Source organism: Ascaphus truei, chromosome 6 (genome assembly GCF_040206685.1).
Source record: "Ascaphus truei isolate aAscTru1 chromosome 6, aAscTru1.hap1, whole genome shotgun sequence".
NCBI classification, from domain to species: Eukaryota; Metazoa; Chordata; class Amphibia; order Anura; family Ascaphidae; genus Ascaphus; species Ascaphus truei.
In genome coordinates this window covers 78,813,517-78,837,541 of record NC_134488.1, presented here as the reverse complement: position 1 = coordinate 78,837,541, position 24,025 = coordinate 78,813,517, and the positions used below count along the sequence as shown (strand labels likewise).

General features: G+C 42.1%; 1 protein-coding gene across 7 annotated transcripts in view; it reads right to left on the bottom strand.

Annotated features, from left to right (window-relative positions):
- Window positions 1-16,566: 16,566 nt before the first annotated feature.
- PRDM16 (PR/SET domain 16) overlaps window positions 16,567-24,025 on the bottom strand; it is a 621,677-nt gene continuing 614,218 nt past the window's right edge. For 6 of the 7 annotated variants that reach the window (XM_075604889.1, XM_075604890.1, XM_075604891.1 and 3 more), the window contains 2 exons: window positions 22,590-22,764; window positions 16,567-18,301 (listed from right to left, as the gene is read on the bottom strand). In XM_075604889.1, the coding sequence (XP_075461004.1) occupies window positions 18,167-18,301; window positions 22,590-22,764 (310 nt within the window). In that variant the 3' untranslated portion in view covers window positions 16,567-18,166. The remainder of the gene's footprint in view (window positions 18,302-22,589; window positions 22,765-24,025) is intronic. The other variant, XM_075604892.1, reaches the window with a different exon arrangement.

Sequence of the window (24,025 nt, the reverse complement as noted above, 5' to 3'; positions counted from 1 at the left end):
TAGGCTGTTATAAGAGCAGCATAGTAAATCATGTAGTTATCTGCTTAATTATTGATAGACTTATCATGGTGCATAAATCAGATATTTTTTTAAAATATTATGATCATTAATTTATATTTTTAAATTAGAAGGATTTAGTGACTGTGTATGCCTGGGGGTAAAGATTGTACACATTTTCTTTTCTTTTGCTGCGTTTCGCTCTGTCTATCAATCTTATCACTAGAAACTGGAACAGGCGTCCCTGGGAGCAAAATGACATTGGTTTTTACCATCAGGAGACCCCTGGCTCAGCAGATATAAAGCTTTGCTTTTCTAGCACTTTTGGGAATGGTAATGAAGAATATCATTGCCAGAAAGCTGACAAACACAGGGCATACTACGTATTCATTGGCTAGCACCCATGTTTATGTCATTACCTTGTTCAGCTTCCTATCTGGATTTTAAGGGTAATGATGGTTAATGTTTTTGCAGCCGTGTCAAGCATAAGCGGTGTTTTTCAGAAATTATGGGGGATCGTAGTGGGCCAGCTTCCTAAACATTGAACTTACTCACATTTTTTTTCCAAACCCCTTTTGCCAACTTTTTTTACGTACCCTTTGACTTGCCACGCTGCATTTCCATTTTCCCCCAAATTAAGTCAGAAGGCAAAACGGTGACCCGGTGCTCAAGATATAGATAACTAGAAGATGAATGGACGACACTCATGGAAGTTATCAATAATAAAAAAAGATTTAATAACACAATTCAACGTTTTAGTCCAACAGCAGGAACCCTTTGTCAAGATGCAGAGACAGAACCAAACAGATCTGTATATGCCAAAAAGAGACGCGAGACAGGTGTGTGAAACACCGGACAGGAACAGTTAAGTGGTTTAGCGACCGCGGTAAACACAAACTTTCTCAGGGAAGAGGTAGGTGCAAGCGGGTGTGAAAAAAGCAAGTAAAATCCCATGAGTGTCATCACATTGAAGCATATTATCAATTACATACAGTAGAACATTGCAACCCTTTGAGAAAGTCGCAGTTACGTGACGAAACGCGTCAGGGAGCAGCATTACGCCACCACGCATGCGGATGACGGACCGCATCGAGCGCAGATCAACATTGCGGCCAGCTGCTATAGGAGACACTGTTTGAACTCAATAATATTGGTTTTGCCTGTCGAGTCTTGCACCAGTTACCATCTTTCTGCAGCGTCAAGTGAGAGTTGGACTGCGGATTCTTGATGCTGACTGACCAGATTGGCGGGGATATTATCACAAATTGCCTTTTATATATCTACCTTTGTGAGTGAATTCCCCCCTCCCCCCCTCCTCCTCTCCAATAAATGTACAATTTTACGCTTTGGGGCGTGCACTCTCTCTTCTCTTTTTTTATATATATATATATATATATATATATATATATATATATATATATATATATATATATATATATATATGTAACACACTTTCCCCCACCCCCTGGGAGATATAGCGGCTGCGGTGTATGTGGTGCATTACCTGCGGTTCACAGGAGGCCTGAACATCCGCTACTGGGAGTCTGGGGTGTACCTGATCCGGTTGACAACAGCACCTCCACCTGAGCGGGATCCAATAATGTGGGATAACCCCATGCAGGACAATATAATAAACACACACCAGTAGAATATAACAGGTTTTACTGAACAGGATATAATACTACAACCCCACAAAATATATACACTCCCAACCCCCTCACACCAAGTGAGTGTCCCCACAGAACAAAGGGTGCTTGGAACCAATACCCATATGTCCTTTTACCCAATGTCAAGGCCCACCCAAAAGAGTGTATAGTAACGTTACCCGTGAACCATTCGTGCACTTTAGTTGAGGTACCTGCCGGGTACTCCAATACCCGGAGCAGCCGATTAACAACAGGGATCCTGGAGATCCAGCGTCATCGCCATCAGGGAATCTTCCGCCTCTGCGTGGGGTGGGTTCCTTCAGGATGGTCCCACCAATAAAATAGTCTTTAATCATGTATGCCAGAATCGGGTCCCAGACTGCAGGCTATGCTTCACAAAGTGGCGTCTTCACTGGCACTATAAACTAACTATATACAGAACAGCTAATCTGGTAATGTCCCTGTTGCAGGGTACATGCAACTACACATGTGGGTTTCTTGACAAGGCTGTTTTATTTTGCCTTGAAAAATATACAGCACACAAAACAAAAATAGCTCTTTTTCAGCAACAAACGAAAATGGCTTTTCCTTCAGCAAACCGAACAAAACAGTTTCTCTTTAGCAGACAGTTTATATATATGCAGCTACCCTTTTTCTATACAGGGGTCAGACAGTTCACAGTTTCACTGCTTTGCTACTCAGACCTTGTTTTCAGGAATCACTTTAGCAGCTTACTCCTCTCTCATCAACAGCCAGCTCCATGTGTCTACAACCTGGGTTTTAACACACCTTGATTAGGCAGCTGGGATCCAACTAATTGTCCTGAGGTTCCCAGCTGAAATTAACCTAGTCAGTGCTGCACTGCAGACTAGACATAGGTTTTCCAGGCATATAACTGGTGGCTTTTATTTACCCTGTCACAGTCCCTGGTTAGGGGTTTCCCTGAAGCAGCAACAATCTAATTAATTAATTGATTGGGAACTATCTTGGACCTAAGGGGGTTTATATGACATATATGACATAATCTGGGTGCCACTGACATCCATATTTTATCTTCCCTGTCTCAGTCCTGGCTCCAACTGAACTAACTGTCAGCTTGCACTTCAAGCGCTCCCAAAGTTCCAATCTCCCCTCAGCAGATTCTAGCAGCCTGTTGGCTGTACTGTGTCACATGACCTCAGCTCCTGGGGCATTCTGCAACATAGTGAGGAGGATGAGTGGGGCAGATGGAGACATGGCTACATCCTCCCCCTGGTGAAAACCCCAACACTCCCACTTGGGAACAATGTAACCATCAACATATAATTACACAATAATAATGCAGTGGGTATGTACATTCTTATCACATTTTATGGTTTTACATAAGATTATACAACTCGGTGAACATCATAATCACCAACCGTATTTTATCCCAACACTGCTGAGCCTCATAGTGGGGAGCCCCAACATAATAATAGGTCATCCAATTGGGAGAATGCCTAACTCTTTGGCTCCATCTGAGCGGTTCTTCAGCTACTCCCTCTGGGGGGTAATACAAAGAGTTGTGAGGCTCAGCCTCTCACATTGATGGTATAAATGTCTCTGAATAGTCTCTCTGTGGAACGAAGCATGGGCTTCTAGGATCCAGAGGTTGGCTCATTGGAGCCGCCCTAGGGGGCATTGTTCCTCTGGGCCCTTTACCCGTAACTCCTCTGGGAGGTGCTCCATAACTTTGGGGTCCCCTTTGAGAGGGTCCCTCCATAGGATCCTCTACTGTTTGGGGGAGGTTTCTTCACCGTCTGTGTGATCCTTGGGGGTCTCACTGATGGTTTCATGGTCAACTTCTAACAGTTCCGGCTCACCGTCCAGGGGTGTCGCCGGTATTTCTGGCTCGTTGTCTCACATCTGTGGGATGGGGAGAAGGTGGTGGCGGTGCCAGACCTTTACCCGGCCCTCCGCGTCTCTTATGCGGGAGGCCCAGCATCAGTGACTCGACCTCAAACACACCGTCACACCAACAGTCAGCTAGTTTGTGCTTCCCGGGGATTCCGAGGTTGAGGAGAAGCAGAGCGTCTCCGGGGCGGATTTCCCGGTGTCTGACCTTGTGGTCGTATCGCCTCTTGTTATTGGCGTTTAAGTGAGTGGCAGCCTGCTCCGCTAGCTGGTAGGCGTGCTGCAGATTCTCTTGAAGTCTTTCTACATATTGGAAGTGCGTCATATTGGGTACCCCATCGGTTGATACCCTCAGACGCACATCTACTGAAAGAAAAGCTTCTCGCTCCAACATGAGGAAGAATGGTGTGTACCCTGTGGACTCATGGCGGGTCCAGTTATATGTATGCACCAGAGCTCTACATGCCTACTCCACTCCATCTATTGTGCTCCTTTCAGAGTCCCAAGCATGTCCAGGAAGGTCCGATTGAACCGCTCTGGTAGTGCATCTTACTCCGGGTGATAAGGAGTTGTTCGCGACTTGGTTATGTTCAGTAACTTAAGCAGTTCACAGATAAGTTGTCTTTCAAAGTCTCTGCCCTGATCTGAGTGTAGCCGGTTTGGGAGGCCGTAATGGACGATATACCTCTTCCATAACATTTTGGCCATCGTAATGGCCTTCTGACCCTTAGTTGGAAAGGCTTAGGCGTACAAGGTGTAGTGGTCCATGATGACCAGCACATTACCGACACCTCGGCTGTTGAGCTCAATAAACAGGTAGTCCATGCATACTAAGTCCATGGGGCCCGAGCTCTTCAGGTGAGCCATGGGTGCGGCTCTGGTAGAGAGAGTCTTGTGCTGGATGCACCTTGAGCACCGGCAACAGTGTCGCTCCACTGATTCGCGCATCCGTGCCTAGAAGAATCGGCCTCAACCAACCCAAAGGTCTTTTCCACATCGATATGGCCATGTTCATCGTGCAATGACCTCAGGACCATATATTATAGGTTCCTGGGGAGAACCAGTTGCCATCTATCCGAGTGGTTGTGGTATTGCCCCACCTGGTAGAGTAGACCGTTGTCAATCTCAAATTTGTCCTCATCTCACATGAGGACAGCGACCATGTCGTTGGGGGCATGTTTCAGAATTGCAGGCTTGTTTCTCTGGACGGCCTGATGGATAAGGCCAGCCACTGGGTCCTATATCTGATACTGTACCATATCCTTCCATGCAATGATCTTGTTTGGAGTGATGTTCATGCCTTCTAGGGTACAGTATGCAGCAGGGATGGCCTTCTACTGGCAGCCCAGGGACGCTCAGCTCTGAGAAGGCCACTTCCTTTCCCACAACCGCTGCAGTGTTGCACATAGCTTGCATCCCTGGTCTGTGGATCTCTTCCCAGATATCATTGTCCGGTGTGGCATTTAGTCCCGGTCTTCTAGACAAGTCATCAGCCCCGATGTTCAGGGGCCCTGGTTTGTACTTCAAAGTGGACTTATAGTTGGATAGAGCCGCCAGCCAACTGTGGCCGGTGACATCCAGCTTGGCGGGTGCCAAGATGTATGTTAACGGATTGTTATCCGTCCATACTTCGAAGACTACCCCATACATGTAGTCATGGAGCTTCTCCACGATTGCCCACTTGAGGGCGAGAAATTCCAACTTGTGGAAGGGGTAATTCTGCTCACTGGGCGTTAGACTGCGACTGCGTAGGCCACAGGTCGGAGTCCCTCTGGGTATTTCTGGTGTAAGGCCATTGAGGCTCGCGTCCACATGAAGGATATAGGGCTGTCCTGGGTGCCTCTGTTAGATTTTTCTTCAACCAAATGAAAGTCTTTTCACACACGGTGGTCCATTTATCATCGAATGGCTGTCTGGTGGAGGTGGCTTTCCGGCCTGTGTCCTCAGGGTATATTTTGAGGAGATTTTTGAGGGCCTTGGCCTTACTCGAATACCCCTCCACAAATCGGCGATAGTAGCCACAGAATTCGAGGAAAGCGCGGAGCTCCATGACATTCTCGGGTCGCAGCCAATTCACTACAGCTTCCACTTTGGCTGGATCCGTGGCGATCCCATCGGCTGACACAATGTGTCCCACAGGTCACAGGGGTATGGCAGAACTGGCACTTGTCTAGGGACAGCTTCAGGCCTTCTCGACCCAGATGGTCCAGCACTTTTAACAGCCGTTCCTCGTGTTCTTCCAAGGTCTTACCAATGACGATAATATCGTCCAGGTAGACCAAGCATTCCCACGGATTCATGTCACCGAGGGTTTTATCCATTAGGTGCTGAAAGGTAGTGGGAGCTCCACAGATGCCTTGGGGCATGCGCATAAATTGATAGAAGCCCAGGGGTCAGACTAAGGCGGTCTTCTCCTGGTCTTCTGCACTCATCGGTACCTGGTAGTACCCAGATCGCAAGTCAAGAACACTGAACCACTGACTGCCATTCAGCACGTTGAGTATCTCCTCTATTCTTGGAAGAGTATACTGGTCAGGAACGGTGCGGTTGTTCAGAATACTGTAGTCGACACACAGTCATACCGACCCATTCTTCTTCCTCACCACCACGATAGGTGAGGCGTAGGGACTCCGGGACTCAGTCACAATCCCGGCTATCTCCATCTCTTGTAGAACGTTTCTCACATCGTCCACATCCCGTGGGGCGATGCGTCGAGAACGTTCACGGGAGGGGGTAGCATCACTTAGCCGGATAGTGAGGTGGGCATTTCAGCTGCAGCCCACATCCATCTCACTCGAGAATATGGCCCGGCGTTCTTCCAATCTGGCCGTCTGCCTTTCCACTTGGCCGGCAGTGCTGAGTCACCGAAGTTGAATATCAGCCCGGCTGACTGCTCGGGTGCCGAAGTGGCATTCACCAGAGGCATCGCTTCCACTGGGTGATGGGGTATATTCGCTCCAATTTTCATCCCTGATCAAAAGCCATTGGATATGGGGATATATTTTGGACGAACACTTTAACTCTTCCCGGAATATTGGAGGTCCATTCCTGCAATTTGGTCACCAGCTTGTAGCCTCACCGGGCGTCTTCCTTGGGTGTAATCTCCAGGGAGAAGAGATGATTGGCTTCATGTGCTGCTACACCGACCATGCGCTTCACCCCCCCTGGTGGAATCTCTGTTACTCCCGGTTGCAAGTTGAAGAGATCTCCATGACGGTCTAGGGCAGATACCTTGCAACAGTCCTCCAACAGGATGGGATGGATGGTTAGGCTATCCAGAAGCAGTTCGCCAGCTTCTTGCAGGTAGGCTTGTATTACGGCCTGCACTATGTCGGTGTTGGCTTCCATTATGAAGGGGAACTTGGATGCTCTCTGGGTTCGGGCCATATCAATGCCTCCACATCCATAGGGTGCGATTTGCCAGTGTTCAGCTGCAGGATCTCCAACTGAACCTTCACTATCCATCGATGGGGTAATCTTCATTACTGAGTCCTCGCAGTTTCATGGTCTCTGCCAACTGTAAAGGTCGGTGTTGAAGATGTTGGTTGTAGAACTCCCTGTACACAATGGTCACTTGTGACCCAGTGTCCAACAACGCTGATGAATAAACACCATTCACGATGACGCATATGATGGCAGCGGGTCCCACCCGACTAAGCATCCAATGGTGGGGTTCCATCGGTGGGGATTGGCTCAGAAGGGGTGTCGACAGGTACGTCAGGTGGTTCGGCTGATACGGAAGGTGTCTCGGCCGTCTGGAGCTTGCAAATCATTATGTTAGGATGGACAGTCCTAGTGGGGGAGTTCTTTTTTCTGGGCAGGCCCGTGACATGTGACCCTTCTGACCACAGTGGTAGCAGATGACGTTACTGAGGTCCCCTTCACTCTGATAGGTAGGAGTGACTCTCCCGGGCGTCCAGGACTTGGCTATCGGTGACTTGGGGGAAGGATTCTCTTTTTACGGTAGGTCTCTTTGACTTTTGGAGCGGTCAGCCCTTTGGCTTCACCCTTGAGGGGCTCTTTGGTCTTTTTACGGGCATGGAAGTGCAGCTGAACTTCATGCTTTCTCACCTCCCGCATCAAGTCAATATAGCTAGGAGGTACGGCGGTTGCTGTGGTGGCCCGCATCAGAAGGGCTACCAGATGGGAAGGTAGGAACCCTTCAACAGTTGTTTGAGCCGATACCTGTCCACTTCTGAGACAGAGATGATCTTCTTGGATAGCAGTGTCCACAGGGATAGTTGGAGCCTGCAGACGAATGTGGACAATTCTTCTCCCTCCTTTTGGTGGAGAGCCTTGAACTTAGCCAGAAGCTTGTCTTCATCCTCTTCGCCGGTGTACGATTGAGTTAAAAGTTCTACTAACTCATGAGCGGTAACGTCTCCTACGGTGTCCCTGTGGATCCGTATCAGTTGGGCGGCCGGGGGCCGGAGGCATTCAACCAGCCCCTGTCCATTAATGGCTTCCAAGCATGACCACTCATCTATCACTTGGAGGGCATGTTCCCTCCAGGTCTCAAACCTTTCTCCTAGAGGCGTGGGCACTATCCTGGAGAAGGCCTTGATCTTTCTGTAATTTTGCGACTATGATGACATAGTTATGGCCTCCACTAATTGCGGTAAGGCCACCCCCAGGGTGGAGCCGCCACTTGATAAGCAACTATCACTGGTAGGCCTTGGACTAGGGCCTGAGGTAGGTGTAGGTGGGGGACTCCCGGCGCAGCTGGTGGCCTCTTGTATGGCACTCAGGGTGAAGGTTACTCATGGTAGGATTGCTTCTACCCTGTTGGGAGTACTTGAAACCGGAGCAGTAGTCTGCCACCCCCCCGGTGAGATGGGAGAAGGGGGACATTTCAGCTTGGGAAGGGACCGCTGAGGAGGGTACTGAGGTGAACATTTCTCGAATTTCTGTTAAAATCAGAGTATATGAGGGGGTAGCCCTCTGGGGCTTGTAAAGTCTGAGGGGCATCTTCCCTGTCTATTTCCATCAGTAATATGATACTCCACTGGAAGGTAGTGTCAAACTCTCGCCCCCTTTTCACACTTTGTCTAGACCGGGGAGTGGTCTTAGGTGGTTCCGGATCTCTGTTTGGTCCAGGAGAGCGGGAACGTTCCCTACCGCGAATATGTGGCTGGGTGGTTCTTGAACCTTGAAGGCCCAGGCATGGACCTCATGGCTTGAGGGTACTAGCATGATAATGAATGGGAGGGATCTTAATTTGGCTGCTGAGTAGGGCACCCCAGGTCTGACATCTCAGCAGCGCCTCCAAATGTAACGCACTTTCCCCCACCCACTGGGAGATATTGTTGCTACGGTGTATGTGGTGCATTACCTGTGGCTCATAGGAGGCCTGAACCTCCGCTACTGGGAGCCTGTGGGGTACCTGATCCAGTTGACGACAGCACCTCCACCTGATCGGGATCCTAACAATGTGGGATAACCCCGTGCAGGACAATATAATAAACAAACACCAGTAGAATATAACAGGTTTTACTGAACAGGATATAATACTACCACCCACAATATATATATATATATATATATATATATATATATATATATATATATATATATATATAACACTCCCAACCTCCTTACACCAAGTGAGTGTCCCCACAGTACAAAGGTGATTGGTTAAAAGGACATATGGGTATTGGTGCCAATGTCAAGGCCCACCCAAAAGTGTGTATGGTAGTGCTACCCTGGAACCGTTGGTGCACTTTAGTTGAGGTACCTGCCGTGTACTCCAATACCCGGAGCGGCCGATTAACAACAGGGATCCTGGAGATCCAGCAATGTCGCCGTCAGCGAATCCTCTGCCTCTGCGTGGGGTGGGTTCCAGCAGGATGGTCCCACCAATAAAATAGTCTTTAATCATACATGCCAGAATCGGGTCCCAGACTGCAGGCTATGCTTCACAACGTAGCGTCTTCACTGGCACTATAAACTAACTATATACAGCTAATGGGGAAATGTCTCTAGCTAGGGGTTTCCCTGAAGCAGCCACAATCTAATTAGGTGATTGGGAACTATCTTGGACCTAAGGGGGTTAATATGACCTAATCTGGGTGCCACTGACACTTAGATCTTATCTTCCCTTTCTCAGTCCTGGCTCCAACTGAACTAACTGTCAGCTTGCACTTCAAGCACTCCCAAAGTTCCAATTTCCCCTCAGGAGATTCTAGCAGCCTATTGGCTGTACAGTGTCACATGACCTCAGCTCCTGGGGCATTCTCTGGAGTGTAGTTCCCCTGCGGAGCAACATAGTGAGGAGGAAGGGGGGGGGGCAGATGGAGACATGGCTACACATATATACACATGCATAAACACATACATTTACATTTACATACATTTACATTGGGCCCCTCTCCCTCACTGTCCTGCCGGTGGCTGCTGGAGGGGAGGGGGGGGATGGAGGCTCTCTGCAGGTTGCCAACCCCCAGCTGCTGCCTCTCTCCCTCACTATCCTGCTGGAGGCTAAAGGGGGGCCAGGTCGGGCCTCTTGTTGCTGCTGGGCCCGATGTCTCCCCAGCTCCTTGCCAATCTCCTGTACTGTCCCACGCAGGCTCTCATGCCGGTGACACCAGAAGTGCATGTCTCAACTTCCGGCGCGAGTCGACGTCACAAAGCCCAGCGTGGGACAGTATACGAGAGAGGCAGGCAAGCAGCTGGGGAGACGTCGGGCCTGGCAACAACAAGAGGCCTGTCCAGTGATAACTGACCCCCCCCCCCCCGAAGCCACCGCCAGGATAGTGAGGGAGAGAGGCAGCAGCTGGGGGTCGGCAACCTGCAGAGAGCCGCAAGTAGGAGCGGAAAGTGCAACAGGTTGCCGACCCCTAACCTAGGGCTTGGGCACAGCATTCTGTGCCTCAGTTCCGATCCTGTAAAATGTAATGAGGTCTAGAAATGCTTTGTAAACATGGCCAAATTGTGTATTCAAATACCGCACTACATTCTAATAATGTCCAGCCAAATGCCTCACAAATTGGCAGGTCCTGATCAATCAAAGAATCTGACATAGATCAATATAACCATTTACTTCAGTTCTCCTTTAGTCTTACTAGAACCCCAATAAGACACATTGGAACAGTGATTAGAAAAGCACACAGGTTTATTGCATATCAATCTCATGTATAAATTCATTGTAGCATTGGAAAGATTACATTTGGTATACATTCCTATTCTACAGCATTAAACTCAAAATCAGCTCTTATTCATTATTTAAAGGAATCTCTACTCAAGTACATTTGTCTTTTATCACAAGCATCAAAAAGAAATTTGCCCTCCCCACAAAAAAAAAAAGAAATCGCTTTTTGAATTTTTTTTCTACAATTCATATCCTGTATTTTCTGTATATTTTTCCACTTAAGCGATTTTTGTTTTCATATTGACAGCTGCCTTCTCTATATCATTGGCAGCTGAAGCATCAAGTCCCGGACAAAGAACCTAATCACATATACAATAAGTGCAGCTACAGAATTTTTTTTTAACATTTTTTTTTGTTATTTTCTTTTTCAATTTTCCTCTTAAAAAAATTCACAAACAGACACAATAATGACGGCTAAAACACCAGTCATGCACAGTTTTGCCTATAAACATAACAGAAGCAATATACAATCCAGAGTGAAAAGAAACAAGCACCATACTTGTTCCAAAAAACATTTCCTTTAAAACATCAAATGAAAACCAGACATTTACAACTGATTTTATTTTTCATCAATATACAATCCTTTCAAGGGGATATAAGAAAAGAGAAAACATATCTTGGGCCCAATATTTCAACAACTGATGCACCTATATGACAGTTTGTACTGCAAACCAGTGAACGGGTAAGTACATGATCACAGGGAATATGACTTTGCAAGGTTAACCCATCCATCCCGAAGAGGTAAAAGGAGAAGTTTGCGTGCCCTGTGATCGAAAATAAATGCCAATAGGCTTTTACCATAAAGCATTTGAAATACATGCAGCCTTTTCTTGCTCAGAGATCCACGGTTTCCGATTTTGCCTTACAGTATGTGATCTACAGTATACAGTATGACATGGGAAGGTGTGATTGTGTCTCATTGTTGCTAATCAATATCAGAATGATAAATTCGAAGCAAAGAGAGACAGTGGGTTGCTAATAATGATTTTTTTTTAAAATGGCATGGATCAACCTGCAACATCCTCTGAGGGCCTTATTCTATATAACCCGAAGCGGCAGTTCGAGATGTTTTCAGCCGAGATCGATTTCCCGCCCAAAATGGACCAAGCTTTATAGAATTACCCACTTAGTCTCAAGCTGCAAATTCAAAAGTATTACAGTAAGCTACCAAACGTTGTAGTTTTGTTGTTTTAATTCCTGTACTCCAAGTCTCTATTACACTAAACGGGTTAGATCTAATAACATTGTCGATGGTTCTGTTATCATATCACGTCACTGTCACCAAAATAAATCAAAATTCACTGGCCGATCCTTTGGTATGCATGGTTAATACTGTTGTGCCATTAGCTGCAGTAGTAATGGAACATACTGCAACATATCTCAGTGTACTGTGATATATTGGCTGGTAGGTGTAGGTCACATCTCCATGGTGAAAGGACTTCATGAAAACCAGGTGATTTCATGAAAACCAGGTGATTCCAGTAGTTCACATTATGGATATTAAAAAACAAATGGTATACTTTATCCACTGCAAACTACAGTTATTGCAATTCACCTACTAATGCTATTGATGGACACCATCAGTGGTAATATCCATTTGCAATAGGCTAACTATAAGCAATTACTGAGAATACAATCTGTAAACACTACCAAACCACAAACTGTTCATCTCAAATGTGTAAGCCTGTATTTATATTTAAGCTTAAATTTCACCTGAATTGTTTTTAAGCCACTTTGCAACTTAATGCCTTCATCTTTTTTTGGTGCACATGTGCTATCAATATATCCATAAAATGGTGTTCCTATTATGTAGACATGGTTATATTGTAAGTGCAATTTAACGATTGCGATGGAATCATATCACAAGCTCTCAAAACATTCTGAGATATTTGACGTGCTGACCAAAACATTGTTAAAACAGTAGTCCCACTTGCTAAGGTATATTTGGATTTATTTCAAATTTAGGACCAGATACCACACCGTTAGTAGCACAATTGTGCATTTGGGAATTAATTTTTTCCCTGCTTCTACTTAAAGGTCACATGTTATGACAACATAATGTATCAATGCATCCTTTTATACAGTGATAAAGGTTCACTAATAAAGCAGCGATAACAATCATGAACGCAAATCTTTATTGATCCCCGCAAATTTGATTAGCCTTTATGCATATGCAAGGAGGATTTTGTAATAAAATTAAGAATCTGAATTATAAAGGCAAAGAAAAAAATTATAATTTAGTCCAGCTAAACAGGACTAACTTTTACGAGGCACATTCACAAAGGAACATCGAGGAGTTATGCAACCTAATGGGTTTTGATTGCCATTGGCTTGAATGGGAGTTAACACCCGTTCGGGTGAATTATCCCATAACAAACCCTAAAGAATAACCCCCTAAGTGAGACGGTTGGGCCATAGATATTGATATAAGGAATGTATACCTATAAGAGAGAGAATGTGTTATGATGATCATTATAAAAAAATATGAGTGCTTAAATGGCATAACACATACTTTACTGGTTGTTCTCATGGCACAGAAATCCAAATTTGCCTAAATCTACCTAGCTGCATGCACATTGAAAGCAGCCTTTTAGTGTGTGTGTGTGTGTGTGTATGTATATATATATATATATATATATATATATATATATATACCCACGCACATATATACATATACATATATATATATATATATATATATATATATATATATATATATATATATATATATATATACACACACACACACACATATATATATATATATATATATATACACACACACACACAATTGGAGCACTTGAGTCATGCATTTGGAAACACCCTGAAGATCCTTTAAATGAAAAGTTTGAAGCCCCCTTCAGCCTTCAAATATGAGGACGCCAATGACTTGCTTGCAAGCTAATCAGAAATGGTGATGTTATCGTAAGCTGGTGGCACTTGAAATGCATATGCAGCGACATCACTTCTTCTGATTGACTTGCCAGCAAGAAAGTTGATAGTGGCCAATTTATGTAAAACCCAAGGATCTCCTGGGATGATAAAATGTGAATTACTACTCTAGGGGGTCAGTTGACATGTGGCCGGTCTTGCACTAATGTACACCTCACTTCTCAAGTACAGATGGCAGCTTGAAATATTCTCCAATATTTACAACCCAGGAATCTTTTGAGCGAAAAGACTGAAAAAAAAAAAAAATGATCTTTCCCCCCAATTCTAATCAGCAAACTGAAATGCTAAAACTCCGCAGGCTGCTTGAGAAATTAATTTTAAGACCATATTTTTGATCTGCAGATCAAAACCAACAACCATTTTTTATTGTGTCTGGTAATGCCCCACAGGACTAATTTTATTAGCTGTGCTTTGCTTTTTTGGAAGCTGCCATTTGAAGAAACAGTAGAGGGGTGTTGCCTGCTATTTCATTTCCTTTTCATAGTTCCCATTCTAAAGGGAATTAGTTGGAATAAATGCTTTATTTGACAACTCTCTGTTCCAAGATGTTGGGCTCCTTCCAACTTACACAGCATGCAAAGACTGAAAGCCTTAAACTTTTAGTGCAATCTTTGAACAGGTTTGAATTATTTGTAAGTGAGTTACTTTTGGTTTGTGACTTTATTTCTCTGGCTATCATTGCCTTGTGAAGAAAATACATTTACTGCCCCGAATCGGGGTTAAAGAGGTATTAGTTTAATAAAATAACATTTCTTAAGTAGCAATGAATTTTCTTTCAAACTAATGCCCAATATACTATTACGCTAAATATGTAATTCCCCTGAAAGATGTAAGTTAACCTGGGACTTTATACCAATGTCTTGTTACAAATAGTCATATCAAGATGGAAATAAAAAAACACCAATGGAAAATAGCGGTTTATCTTTCTGAAAAATGTATTGTAAGTGCAAATGACAAATGGAAGTAGTTTAAGAATAATCCTGTTTTTATTTTTAAAATTCAACCAGAATATAGTATAGTAATTTTGACATCTGTGATCCACCCATATCTGTTTTCCTATTTGAAAAACCTGCAGCTAAAGTGATGTAAGAGCTTTATAATTGAGGCTTTTTTTAAGGGGCGTTGCACAAATAAGGGCTAAGTAAAAGTACAGGAATTCACTGTTGCTCGGATCTCCTGCCACAAGGGGTGGAGGGGTGGGGGTGTGTGTGTGTGTGTGTGTGTGTATGTGTATATATATATATATATCTGATCCTCCCGATTGGAAAGCGTAAGAAACATTTCTCAAATACAATGGACATCATAGTTTAAAAGGTCCGAACCAGTTACACTTCATTTCATACTGCTGATTTTGATTAAGTGTAACAACTTTCATATTGTACCCAGGTGATTATTACCTTCTCCAAATCTGGTCGGCATCACACATCCACCTCATGAATATCACGTACTGTGGACAGAAAAATGTTTCTCATAACAACTCCACATAGAGTACTCGTAAGGCCGCGCTTATAGTCCTGGCGATGCGACGGTGTGACGTCATCTGTCGCAGCAGCGATTTTTGCTTATAGTGTTAGAGACAAGAGACAGCGACCGGGGAGTGTGTGGCAGGGGCGTGGCCATGAACAGTTCACCCTCATTGGCTGAACCGCTCACGTGTCCGCTGACGCCACACTGCAGTCAGTGAAAAATCAATTTTCATTGACTTCCAGCGATCGCGACCAAGCCGTCGCCCCGTTCCTACTATAGGCACACACAACGGATTCAATACACTTGTTTTGATGCGACATCGCGTCGCCAGGACTATAAGCGCGGCCTAATGCTGGTAGAAACGACTCGTCATTTAACCTCTTTGATTTGAAGATTTAGGGCCATATTTACTAAGCAACGCTATCCACTTAAATACTTTACAAATGCCGGAAGACACACTATGGCCCATTCAATTGAATAATCCGCAATGTGTCTACAAGCGCCAGAAGGTATCTTACTGCTTAATGAATTGGGAACTTAATTTCTTTGTGTGTTTAAGAAGACTGCTCATGGCTAAAAAGCCAATGATTTGTTTAACTAAACCTCAACGTCTCTGAGGGGCCCAAAAGCGGCTTAGGATTTGTGTTTAAAAAAAAGGTCTTCCAGTGTATGGCCGTAATGGAGATATAAAATGGTTGGGAATCTCGTCTTGATTGAAGTCCTTGCTTTATGATTATAGCGTTTGACGCTACAGATAAAAGGGGTAAAAGTATACAGTATTTCACTACATTTTTCACTCCCCATAATATTTACACAATTTTTTTTTTAATTTCAACCAGGTGTCTAGTGCTTTTAATACAGTACATTACTGAGTGCTTTCAAACCTTTTTTTGAGCTCATTGTCTATGAAAAAAACAGTGACATATTTATAACATATGGCACTCACCATTGTGTAAATGTAATATCAGTTGCTTCTTATCACAATGTTGCTGTTTGCTTAAGTGGACCATATGAAAACATGGAGGAAGGGGGGAGCAGGGTTTAGATGCAATTTGTCTTTTTCCAAACCGTAACAACAAATAAATACAATACTTAGGCAAAACATAATTAGAAAAAAAGAAATTTAACAAACACGTGATTGTCTGGAAAATCTGCAGCAAGAACAGTTAAGGGAGTCATTTAAATCTAAGCTCAGTCACAATTCAGCTCAACCTGATGTCAACCTTGTCTGAAACTGTAATGCTCTTTAGAGTCGAGATCTCTAAACGACACCCAGAATTTCTCTCTTAGGGATATTTGGCACATGAAGATTTCCAACACCTTTGTTATTGTACAAAACACACCCTGGTTACTCAGTTTTGGTCCTTCACTAGTTACTTATATTAACATTATTTCTTCACAATAATGATATCTAATGCAAAAATACTGTTATAGAAGAAAAATAAGAAACGAAATCAGGGGGAAAAATTACAACATATATACAGATTAAGGTATATTCCATCAAGAAAATCATGTTTGTGTTTTTTTTTTTTTTAGATTTTTATATTGGCCCCATTGCAGAATAATTTAAAGCCCATAATAATGGTAAGTACTGTAACCTTTTCAGAACGGCATATGTGCTATTTAAAGGAATGTTTTCTCAGTGTTGAGCTTTGTAAATCACAAGGGTCTCAAAGATGGCTGCACATTAGCAGCACTAAGTAGATCCCAGCTACAGAATGAGGCAGAAAGGTTCTACAATATTTAAATAACTTAATTTAAATGAGCGATTTCCATTTGTGTAATTATATATCACTAAGAGCCCAAATCATCAGATGATGAAAATCAAGAAATGTATTTATTTTATTTTAGTCAAAATCCATTTCTATTTTAATTGCATTTTAGGTCTGTTCCAAAATTCCTTCCTTTTGAAACAGTAGGTACTCGTGTAACTGTGTGATTAAGGTATGTACATTTCAGAGAGTGGTGTCAATTGTAATCATGTATTATTTAAGATACGGATGAAAATGAATTTCTCTATAGTGCCAAAGCTTAAAGGATAGAATCCAATGTATACATTGTCCTTTATCTCTCTTTATGTTTCCTACTAATACGCCAGATCTATAGATTAAAATCCATGACATTTTCTTCAGACTACAAATCAAAGGTCACAAATATCTCCTCTTGCAGAATTGGAGTACAATCTTTTTCTAAAGCATAAACATTTTAGGCAGGGCCGTAAGAATCAGATAGACATGTACCAGTCTGTACTCTTATCTTCATCATAACAAAATGACTTCAGGTTACATACATGTGAATAGTTGATAGCTCCATTCAGTTCATTTTCTGTTTTACATACAGTACGATTCTTTTTAAATTAAAGTTGTTCAGACTGGTGTTTCCCTGATTTTCATGGGATATAATTGTTTTTTTTTTTTTTTTTTTAAATGATGTTATAGATACTGAAAATCTATATTCTTTTTAATACAGTCGCTCAGTGTCAGGCACATAGGTGAACTTTAGCCGATGGCAGTTCTAATTTTCTAACATCAAGTCTATGCCTCACTAAGTAGTATGTGAAATGCCCAACATGATAATTTGGTGGGACCAAGAATCACACGTCATTTGCTATAAAACTAAACAATGTTACAGCTACACATACAAAGTCATTTTGTACAGCACCATACACATATTTTCATCCATTAAATGAATATTAAAATTTTCCAAAAATGAGTCTACTTTTTTGTCTAAATGAATTCTAGTGGTTTTAAATGTATTTCTAATCCACAAATATTTTTTTTTGGTTGTTTATATGATACCAACACATTTAATAGAAGCCTGTGATATTCAGAATGTGTGCCTTTTGCTAGAGCTAGTATAACATGAGGACTGCTTCAAGGACAACTTTGGAAAGATTATCAAGGACCAATAATTCATTGACTAAAAAGATAACTGAAAAGTTGCAGGATACACGAGAGTTTACTCCACAGCCAGAAGACCTAGATGACTCCCTGATGCCTCCAATATGTCTTCTGCTTTTTCTAGCGTCTGATAGGTAGAAGGTATTGTAACATTTCAAATTGTTTCTATGCCTTCTTTGTTATTTTTACAAATGGTTCATGGGGTTAAAAGTCCCCGATTCTGAAGTTGCTCCGGCCATGTTCAACCAAGCGTCCAGGGAGTTGTGGGAAGAAGTATGAAGAGAAGCATTTTCAGAAAGGGACAGCATCATTGCATAAGCCTGCGGAGATAAGAATATTTAGAAAACAAAAGCAATTATTGGACATACAGCGAGCAAAAGATTTCAATCTAGCATATTATTTTTTAACACTGATGCTTTTCATCCGAGCAGAAAATTATCCACAAACAAATATACTGCATGATTCAAAAGCCTGTTTACATACATATAGTATATTCCACTCTGGGTCACCGGGTCTTGTGCCAGCTCATTTCTGGGTTTAATTCTTTTGAAGAAGAAAAAGGTTTGATTGAATGTTGACTTTAATTATTTTATTTTAATATTTATTATTATTTAATTGGATTTTAAGTACTTTGTACATTTTACCTTATGAATTTCATATATAAAGCAGTAATCTCATTTGAACACTCTTAAGGATTTATTCAATATCACCCGAACCAAAGGGTCTATTGAAGTCAATAAGGAATTACTGATCTGTCACTTTGGCGTATATAGAATAAGCTCTTTAGGCACAGATACACAAAAGGGTGCTAAGCTTTAGCATGTCTTTACTCCCATTCATGGTGGTATATTGCAGCCACATACCATGTGGATTTGTTGAGGTGCTATTAAGAGAGTAGTGGTACCATGCTTGATACTAGGCAACTGTTAGCAAGGATTTCAATAAAGTACGGAAATTTCTCTCTAATTGGTAAAAATTCCGGACATTATCCATTGAGTAATAGCCTGGAATTTTTGGAACCTCGTCAAGTTCTTCTGCCAATCAACTTTGAGTTCTCATACACACTGAATACGAGAAGCTCACTGAGGAATGGAGTCCTGAATCCTCACTGTCTACAGAGCTCCGCACAGGAGAACACTGAGGAGAAAGGTGTGTGTACAGTATGTCTGCATTGTGTACAGAGGTTGAGGGGGGACCTGCAGTGTGTGTTTGTGTACAGAGGGGGACCAGCAGTGTGTTTGTGAGTGTATAGGGAGGGAGCGGGGCTGCAGAGTTTGTGTGTTGAGGAGGGCTGGTGTGTCTGTGTGTATGTGTGTGTGCGTGTATTTATGTGTATAAACTGGCCCACACATACCTTTTGTAAAGCACTGTATACACAGTGGGCGCTTTATAAATGTATATTTACACACATACATCACTAAAATTCAGGGACCATTTAACACCGTAAGTCATAAATCGCATACTGCACAGGGGGGAGGGATAGGATTCAGTCTACAGATAAAAACTGTGCATCCTGGAATGTAAGTAAAAACCTTTCTTGATTTATCCATTGTAACACCACTGGAAGAAGAGATCAGTGTATCTCAAAAGCTCACACAAATAAAAGCATTTTGTTAGTCACAGCACGGTATAGTCTATTCGTTTTTGAATGTACACACACACACACACACACACACACACACACACACACACACACACACACACACACACACACACACACACACACACACACACACACACGGGCTTTAGTAGTGTATTTCGAATATTATTTTATTAAACAAGAACAAGAAAATGTAGAATATCATGTTTATAAAAATCAATATGACAGTACAAAAGTGTATGTTTTTAATGAAAATTTTAAAAAGAAGCATACAATTAGCCTATAATAGAAATAATCCATTCAAAGAAGGGTATTACTGGTCAGTAATGCCTGTTCCGGGATTCTTACTTAAATGCAAGGCAATCTGAAAAACTGCTATTGGTTCATACAGAGTAGCAACAGTCTGCACTTTCCAGCTTTTGATTTAGAGAAGGAGGATCCAATGCGCACTCACATCCAGGTAATATGAAATAAAAAGAGGGAGGATACAATAGTGTAATTCTGTGTGTAATCAGTATAGATAAAGGTGGTAATGCACTCACATTTGGAAAGATAAAGCAGGCATCTCGGTTAATCAGTTTAACCAAACTGTAATTGGAGAACGTCTGATGTCAGGATACTTCTTGTGGTATATATGGTCTCTGATGGCAGGATACTGCCGATATCTCCCAGACTCACAGGCGGCAGGATATAATGGGGATATAGAGCAGAAAGAACACACACATAGTGTAGTACTGTATAAGCAGATATAATCTATAACTCTATAGTATATCCACTCACATTGTGTGTACTAATAATACGCTTTTAGGTTGTTGAAGTAACCAACTTATGTTGTCTTCTGGAATCACAGGAAATTCCCAGGCAAAAAAGGAAAGGCTGCAGGAAAAGGTAGAAAAAACTTTATAAATGAATAAAATGAGCACTTACAGAGCTGTATACATAAACAGCCTAAGGCAGTCCAAAACACATGCAGCCCCACTCTCAGTAAAACCCAGCGATGGCCATAACACTGGAGGATACCGCACTGAGGGGGTACAGAGCTTCAGACAGCTTTGAGAAAGCCCCCTGAAGTCCATTCGGACGAAATGCGTTGGGGCATTGTTGGAGCCAGTTGCTGATTTATATAGACCTTGAGGAGCTGTCTGAAGCTCTGTACCCCCTCAGTGTGGTATCCTCCAGTGTTATGGCCATCGCTGGGTTTTATTGAGAGTGGGGCTGCATGTGTTTTGGACTGCCTTAGGCTGTTTATGTATACAGCTCTGTAAGTGCTCATTTTATTCATTTATAAAGTTTTTTTCTACCTTTTCCTGCATCCTTTCCTTTTTTGCCTGGGAATTTCCTGTGATTCCAGAAGACATCATAAGTTGGTTACTTCAACAACCTAAAAGCGTACTATTAGTACACACAATGTGAGTGGATATACTATAGAGTTATAGGTTATATCTGCTTATACAGTACTACACTATGTGTGTGTTCTTTCTGCTCTATATCCCCATTATATCCTGCCGCCTGTGAGTCTGGGAGATATCGGCAGTATCCTGCCGTCAGAGACCATATATACCACAAGAAGTATCCTGACATCAGACGTTCTCCAATTACAGTTTGGTTAAACTGATTAACCGAGATGCCTGCTTTATCTTTCCAAATGTGAGTGCATTACCACCTTTATCTATACTGATTACACACAGAATTACACTATTGTATCCTCCCTCTTTTTATTTCATATTACCTGGATGTGAGTGCGCATTGGATCCTCCTACTCTACGCCATTTCCAGTGGTTGAAGAACCCACTTAATACCCTTTGCTGCACCCATCAACATCTGCTACATCTATATTCGGGACTATCAGTATCCTTTGTTCATATTCACAGTATTGTTTGCGCTCGTTTTTTCCCCCTATTCAGCTTTTGATTTACAATGCGACATGTTCAGTTTTCTAAATACAGGAGTAGTACTGCTGCTTTAACATGTTCCCTCTTCTGATGGTCCGTTACTTTAACTAAGAATCTATAATCGAATAACATTTATGGAGTGTTCAGCACCTAACTTTGTTGGGTTTTTTTTTTTTTTTTTTTTTTAATATAATTGAACACAGACAGTTAGTACATTTAGCAAAATTAGCAGACATGAAACAGAGACATGCAAATGGCTTGTGTTGAAACAAAACACAACACAAACTAACATATCCAATGTCTTATTTCCATATCACCAATCTCAATTGTATTAGCACAAGTTAGAAGAAATCATGAATACGCAAAGACTAGCCGAGGAAAGCTGGCTACATGAGAGGGTTGTGATCCTTAATTTGTTGAATTGTGAGGCCTTAATGGCACGTGGAAATGTTAGGTGCATCTTTACTTTGGGCAGGTGTTTTAAGTCATATTCAATTCCACTGGGAAAATAAAAGTTTCGTTTGTGGTTTTTACAAAGATGTTTTCATAACACTGGAAATAAAATAGTGAAACCGACCAAGTATTTAAGTACTAACTAGCCATCAAGTAATAATGCAGCAATTTTATAGTCATTGTCTAATCTATTTTAAGCATTGAGAATTTTATAACCCTGCACTGCCAACTGTGACATGTTGCTTAATTTTTAACATTCCATGGAACAAGTTCACTGCACTCCAGGGTCCAAACACTAGGGCTCAGACACAAACCAAATTACCTACAATTATAGAAACAGAACAATTTTTCAAATAAATAAATAAAATCATTAAATGTGACAATGTACAGGTCTTCCAACATTTTAACACCGCATGTCAAGCTGGAAATCTATTTGTGGGAGTCTTGGAAAGGTAAATGGTTGTTTTGCTCTACTTTTTTTTTTAAAGTTAGCTTTGGGTACAGTAGCAGCCGGATGTATTTTGCAAGTATGGTTTCCTAAAATAATATATTAGAAAAAGGCACAAACAGGACATGCATTTACTAGTTATATGAAACTGCAACAGGGCTTGCTGATGCATTTCGAGGCAAGCTAAGTGAGATATTTTTGTATTCTGTACCTACCTGGTTTTTAGCCTGCCTGTACAGAGTCTCTTTTAATGCCTCAGAGTCTAAGGTGGAATTAAACACATCTTTAACTTCAAATGCTTCCTCTGGTGTTTTTCGAAGGTCCAGCCCCTTCCCAAAATTCGGAATCTGCTCCAAATCTAACAGGCCGGCATCTTCCTCCTCAATACACCTGTACCAATGACCAGGGGGAGGGAAGGGGGTTGACCTTTCATTAGCTCGTCTCGGCTTTATTCAGGCTAGCCAATGTTGCAATTGTGCCAAGTCGGTGCCAGCATGCACATGTAATGGTGTTTACTCACACACAAGCCACATGCATTGAGAAGGACAGTAATGAATTGGACAGAAACACACAAGGGGTTATTCATTAAACTGCAATAGTGCCGATGGGCGCACTATAGCAGGGACAATCCCATTGATAGTGCACTGATCGGCACTACTACAATAGAATGAAAGGACCCCACAGAGAGAAAAGCAGCTTCACATTGAAATGCATCCTATGATTCTCCATAATGATGCTAGTTCTGCCACGTGGGTGATATGCAACAGCAGTACGCAGGACTCAGGCTGTTTAGTATGGTTAATGTTTTGTGCTCAAAGATTTTAAAACTGACAGTGTCTGAGCAAGTGCAATTTTATGCCCTGATTTCATAAGACACTAAATAAACGTTATGTTTTAGTTCTAAAGATTACAGTGATAATCAAGGTTATTCTTCTATTCCTTTAATAAAGAAGGTGTAATTATACTTTTGTCTAAACACAATTCTTAATTTGGTGTTCAAAAAAGGATAGCCTGAAAACGTAAGAGGTCTAAAGGTGTATATTTATGTGGTCTAAAGCTCCCAATGGTATTTGTTCACACCCCCTAAAAATAAAACGGTGTTCCTCTGAAACAAATCTGTCCATTTTTTAAAACAAAAAAGTTTACAAGTGGCAATGCCAGATATAGTTATCCAAATGCATGTACTCTCTGCCCACATATAATTAAGAGTGAACATCGGAATGATTAACCCTGACTGAGCACGAGTCCACTTCTGTTTGCTTAGTGAAGTAATGCACTAACCATATTGGTCCTCGAAAAAACAGGTGTGAGTTGTGATATCTTTGAACAGCCAAACATGAATGTTCTTCGTAAATTCAAAAACTACAAAAATCTGTTCATGACCTTATAAGACCTCAAATGTTCAGGTACAAATGTTTGCTATGACGAAATGTAATATTGGCCCCTGAACTGACCATGTCTACAAGGGATTTTTTTTGTGCCTATTTTGATACAGGGAATCTCCATGAGTTTGAGGACAATCTCCTTTATAAAAAGGGGCCTTCATTAAAAAAAAATGACTTGAGTAATTTTGGTTTATACCATATTGTTTTAAACACAGCTAGTGGATTTGTACCTGGAACAATGAGTCTAGTTTGTGATGAAGAATGCC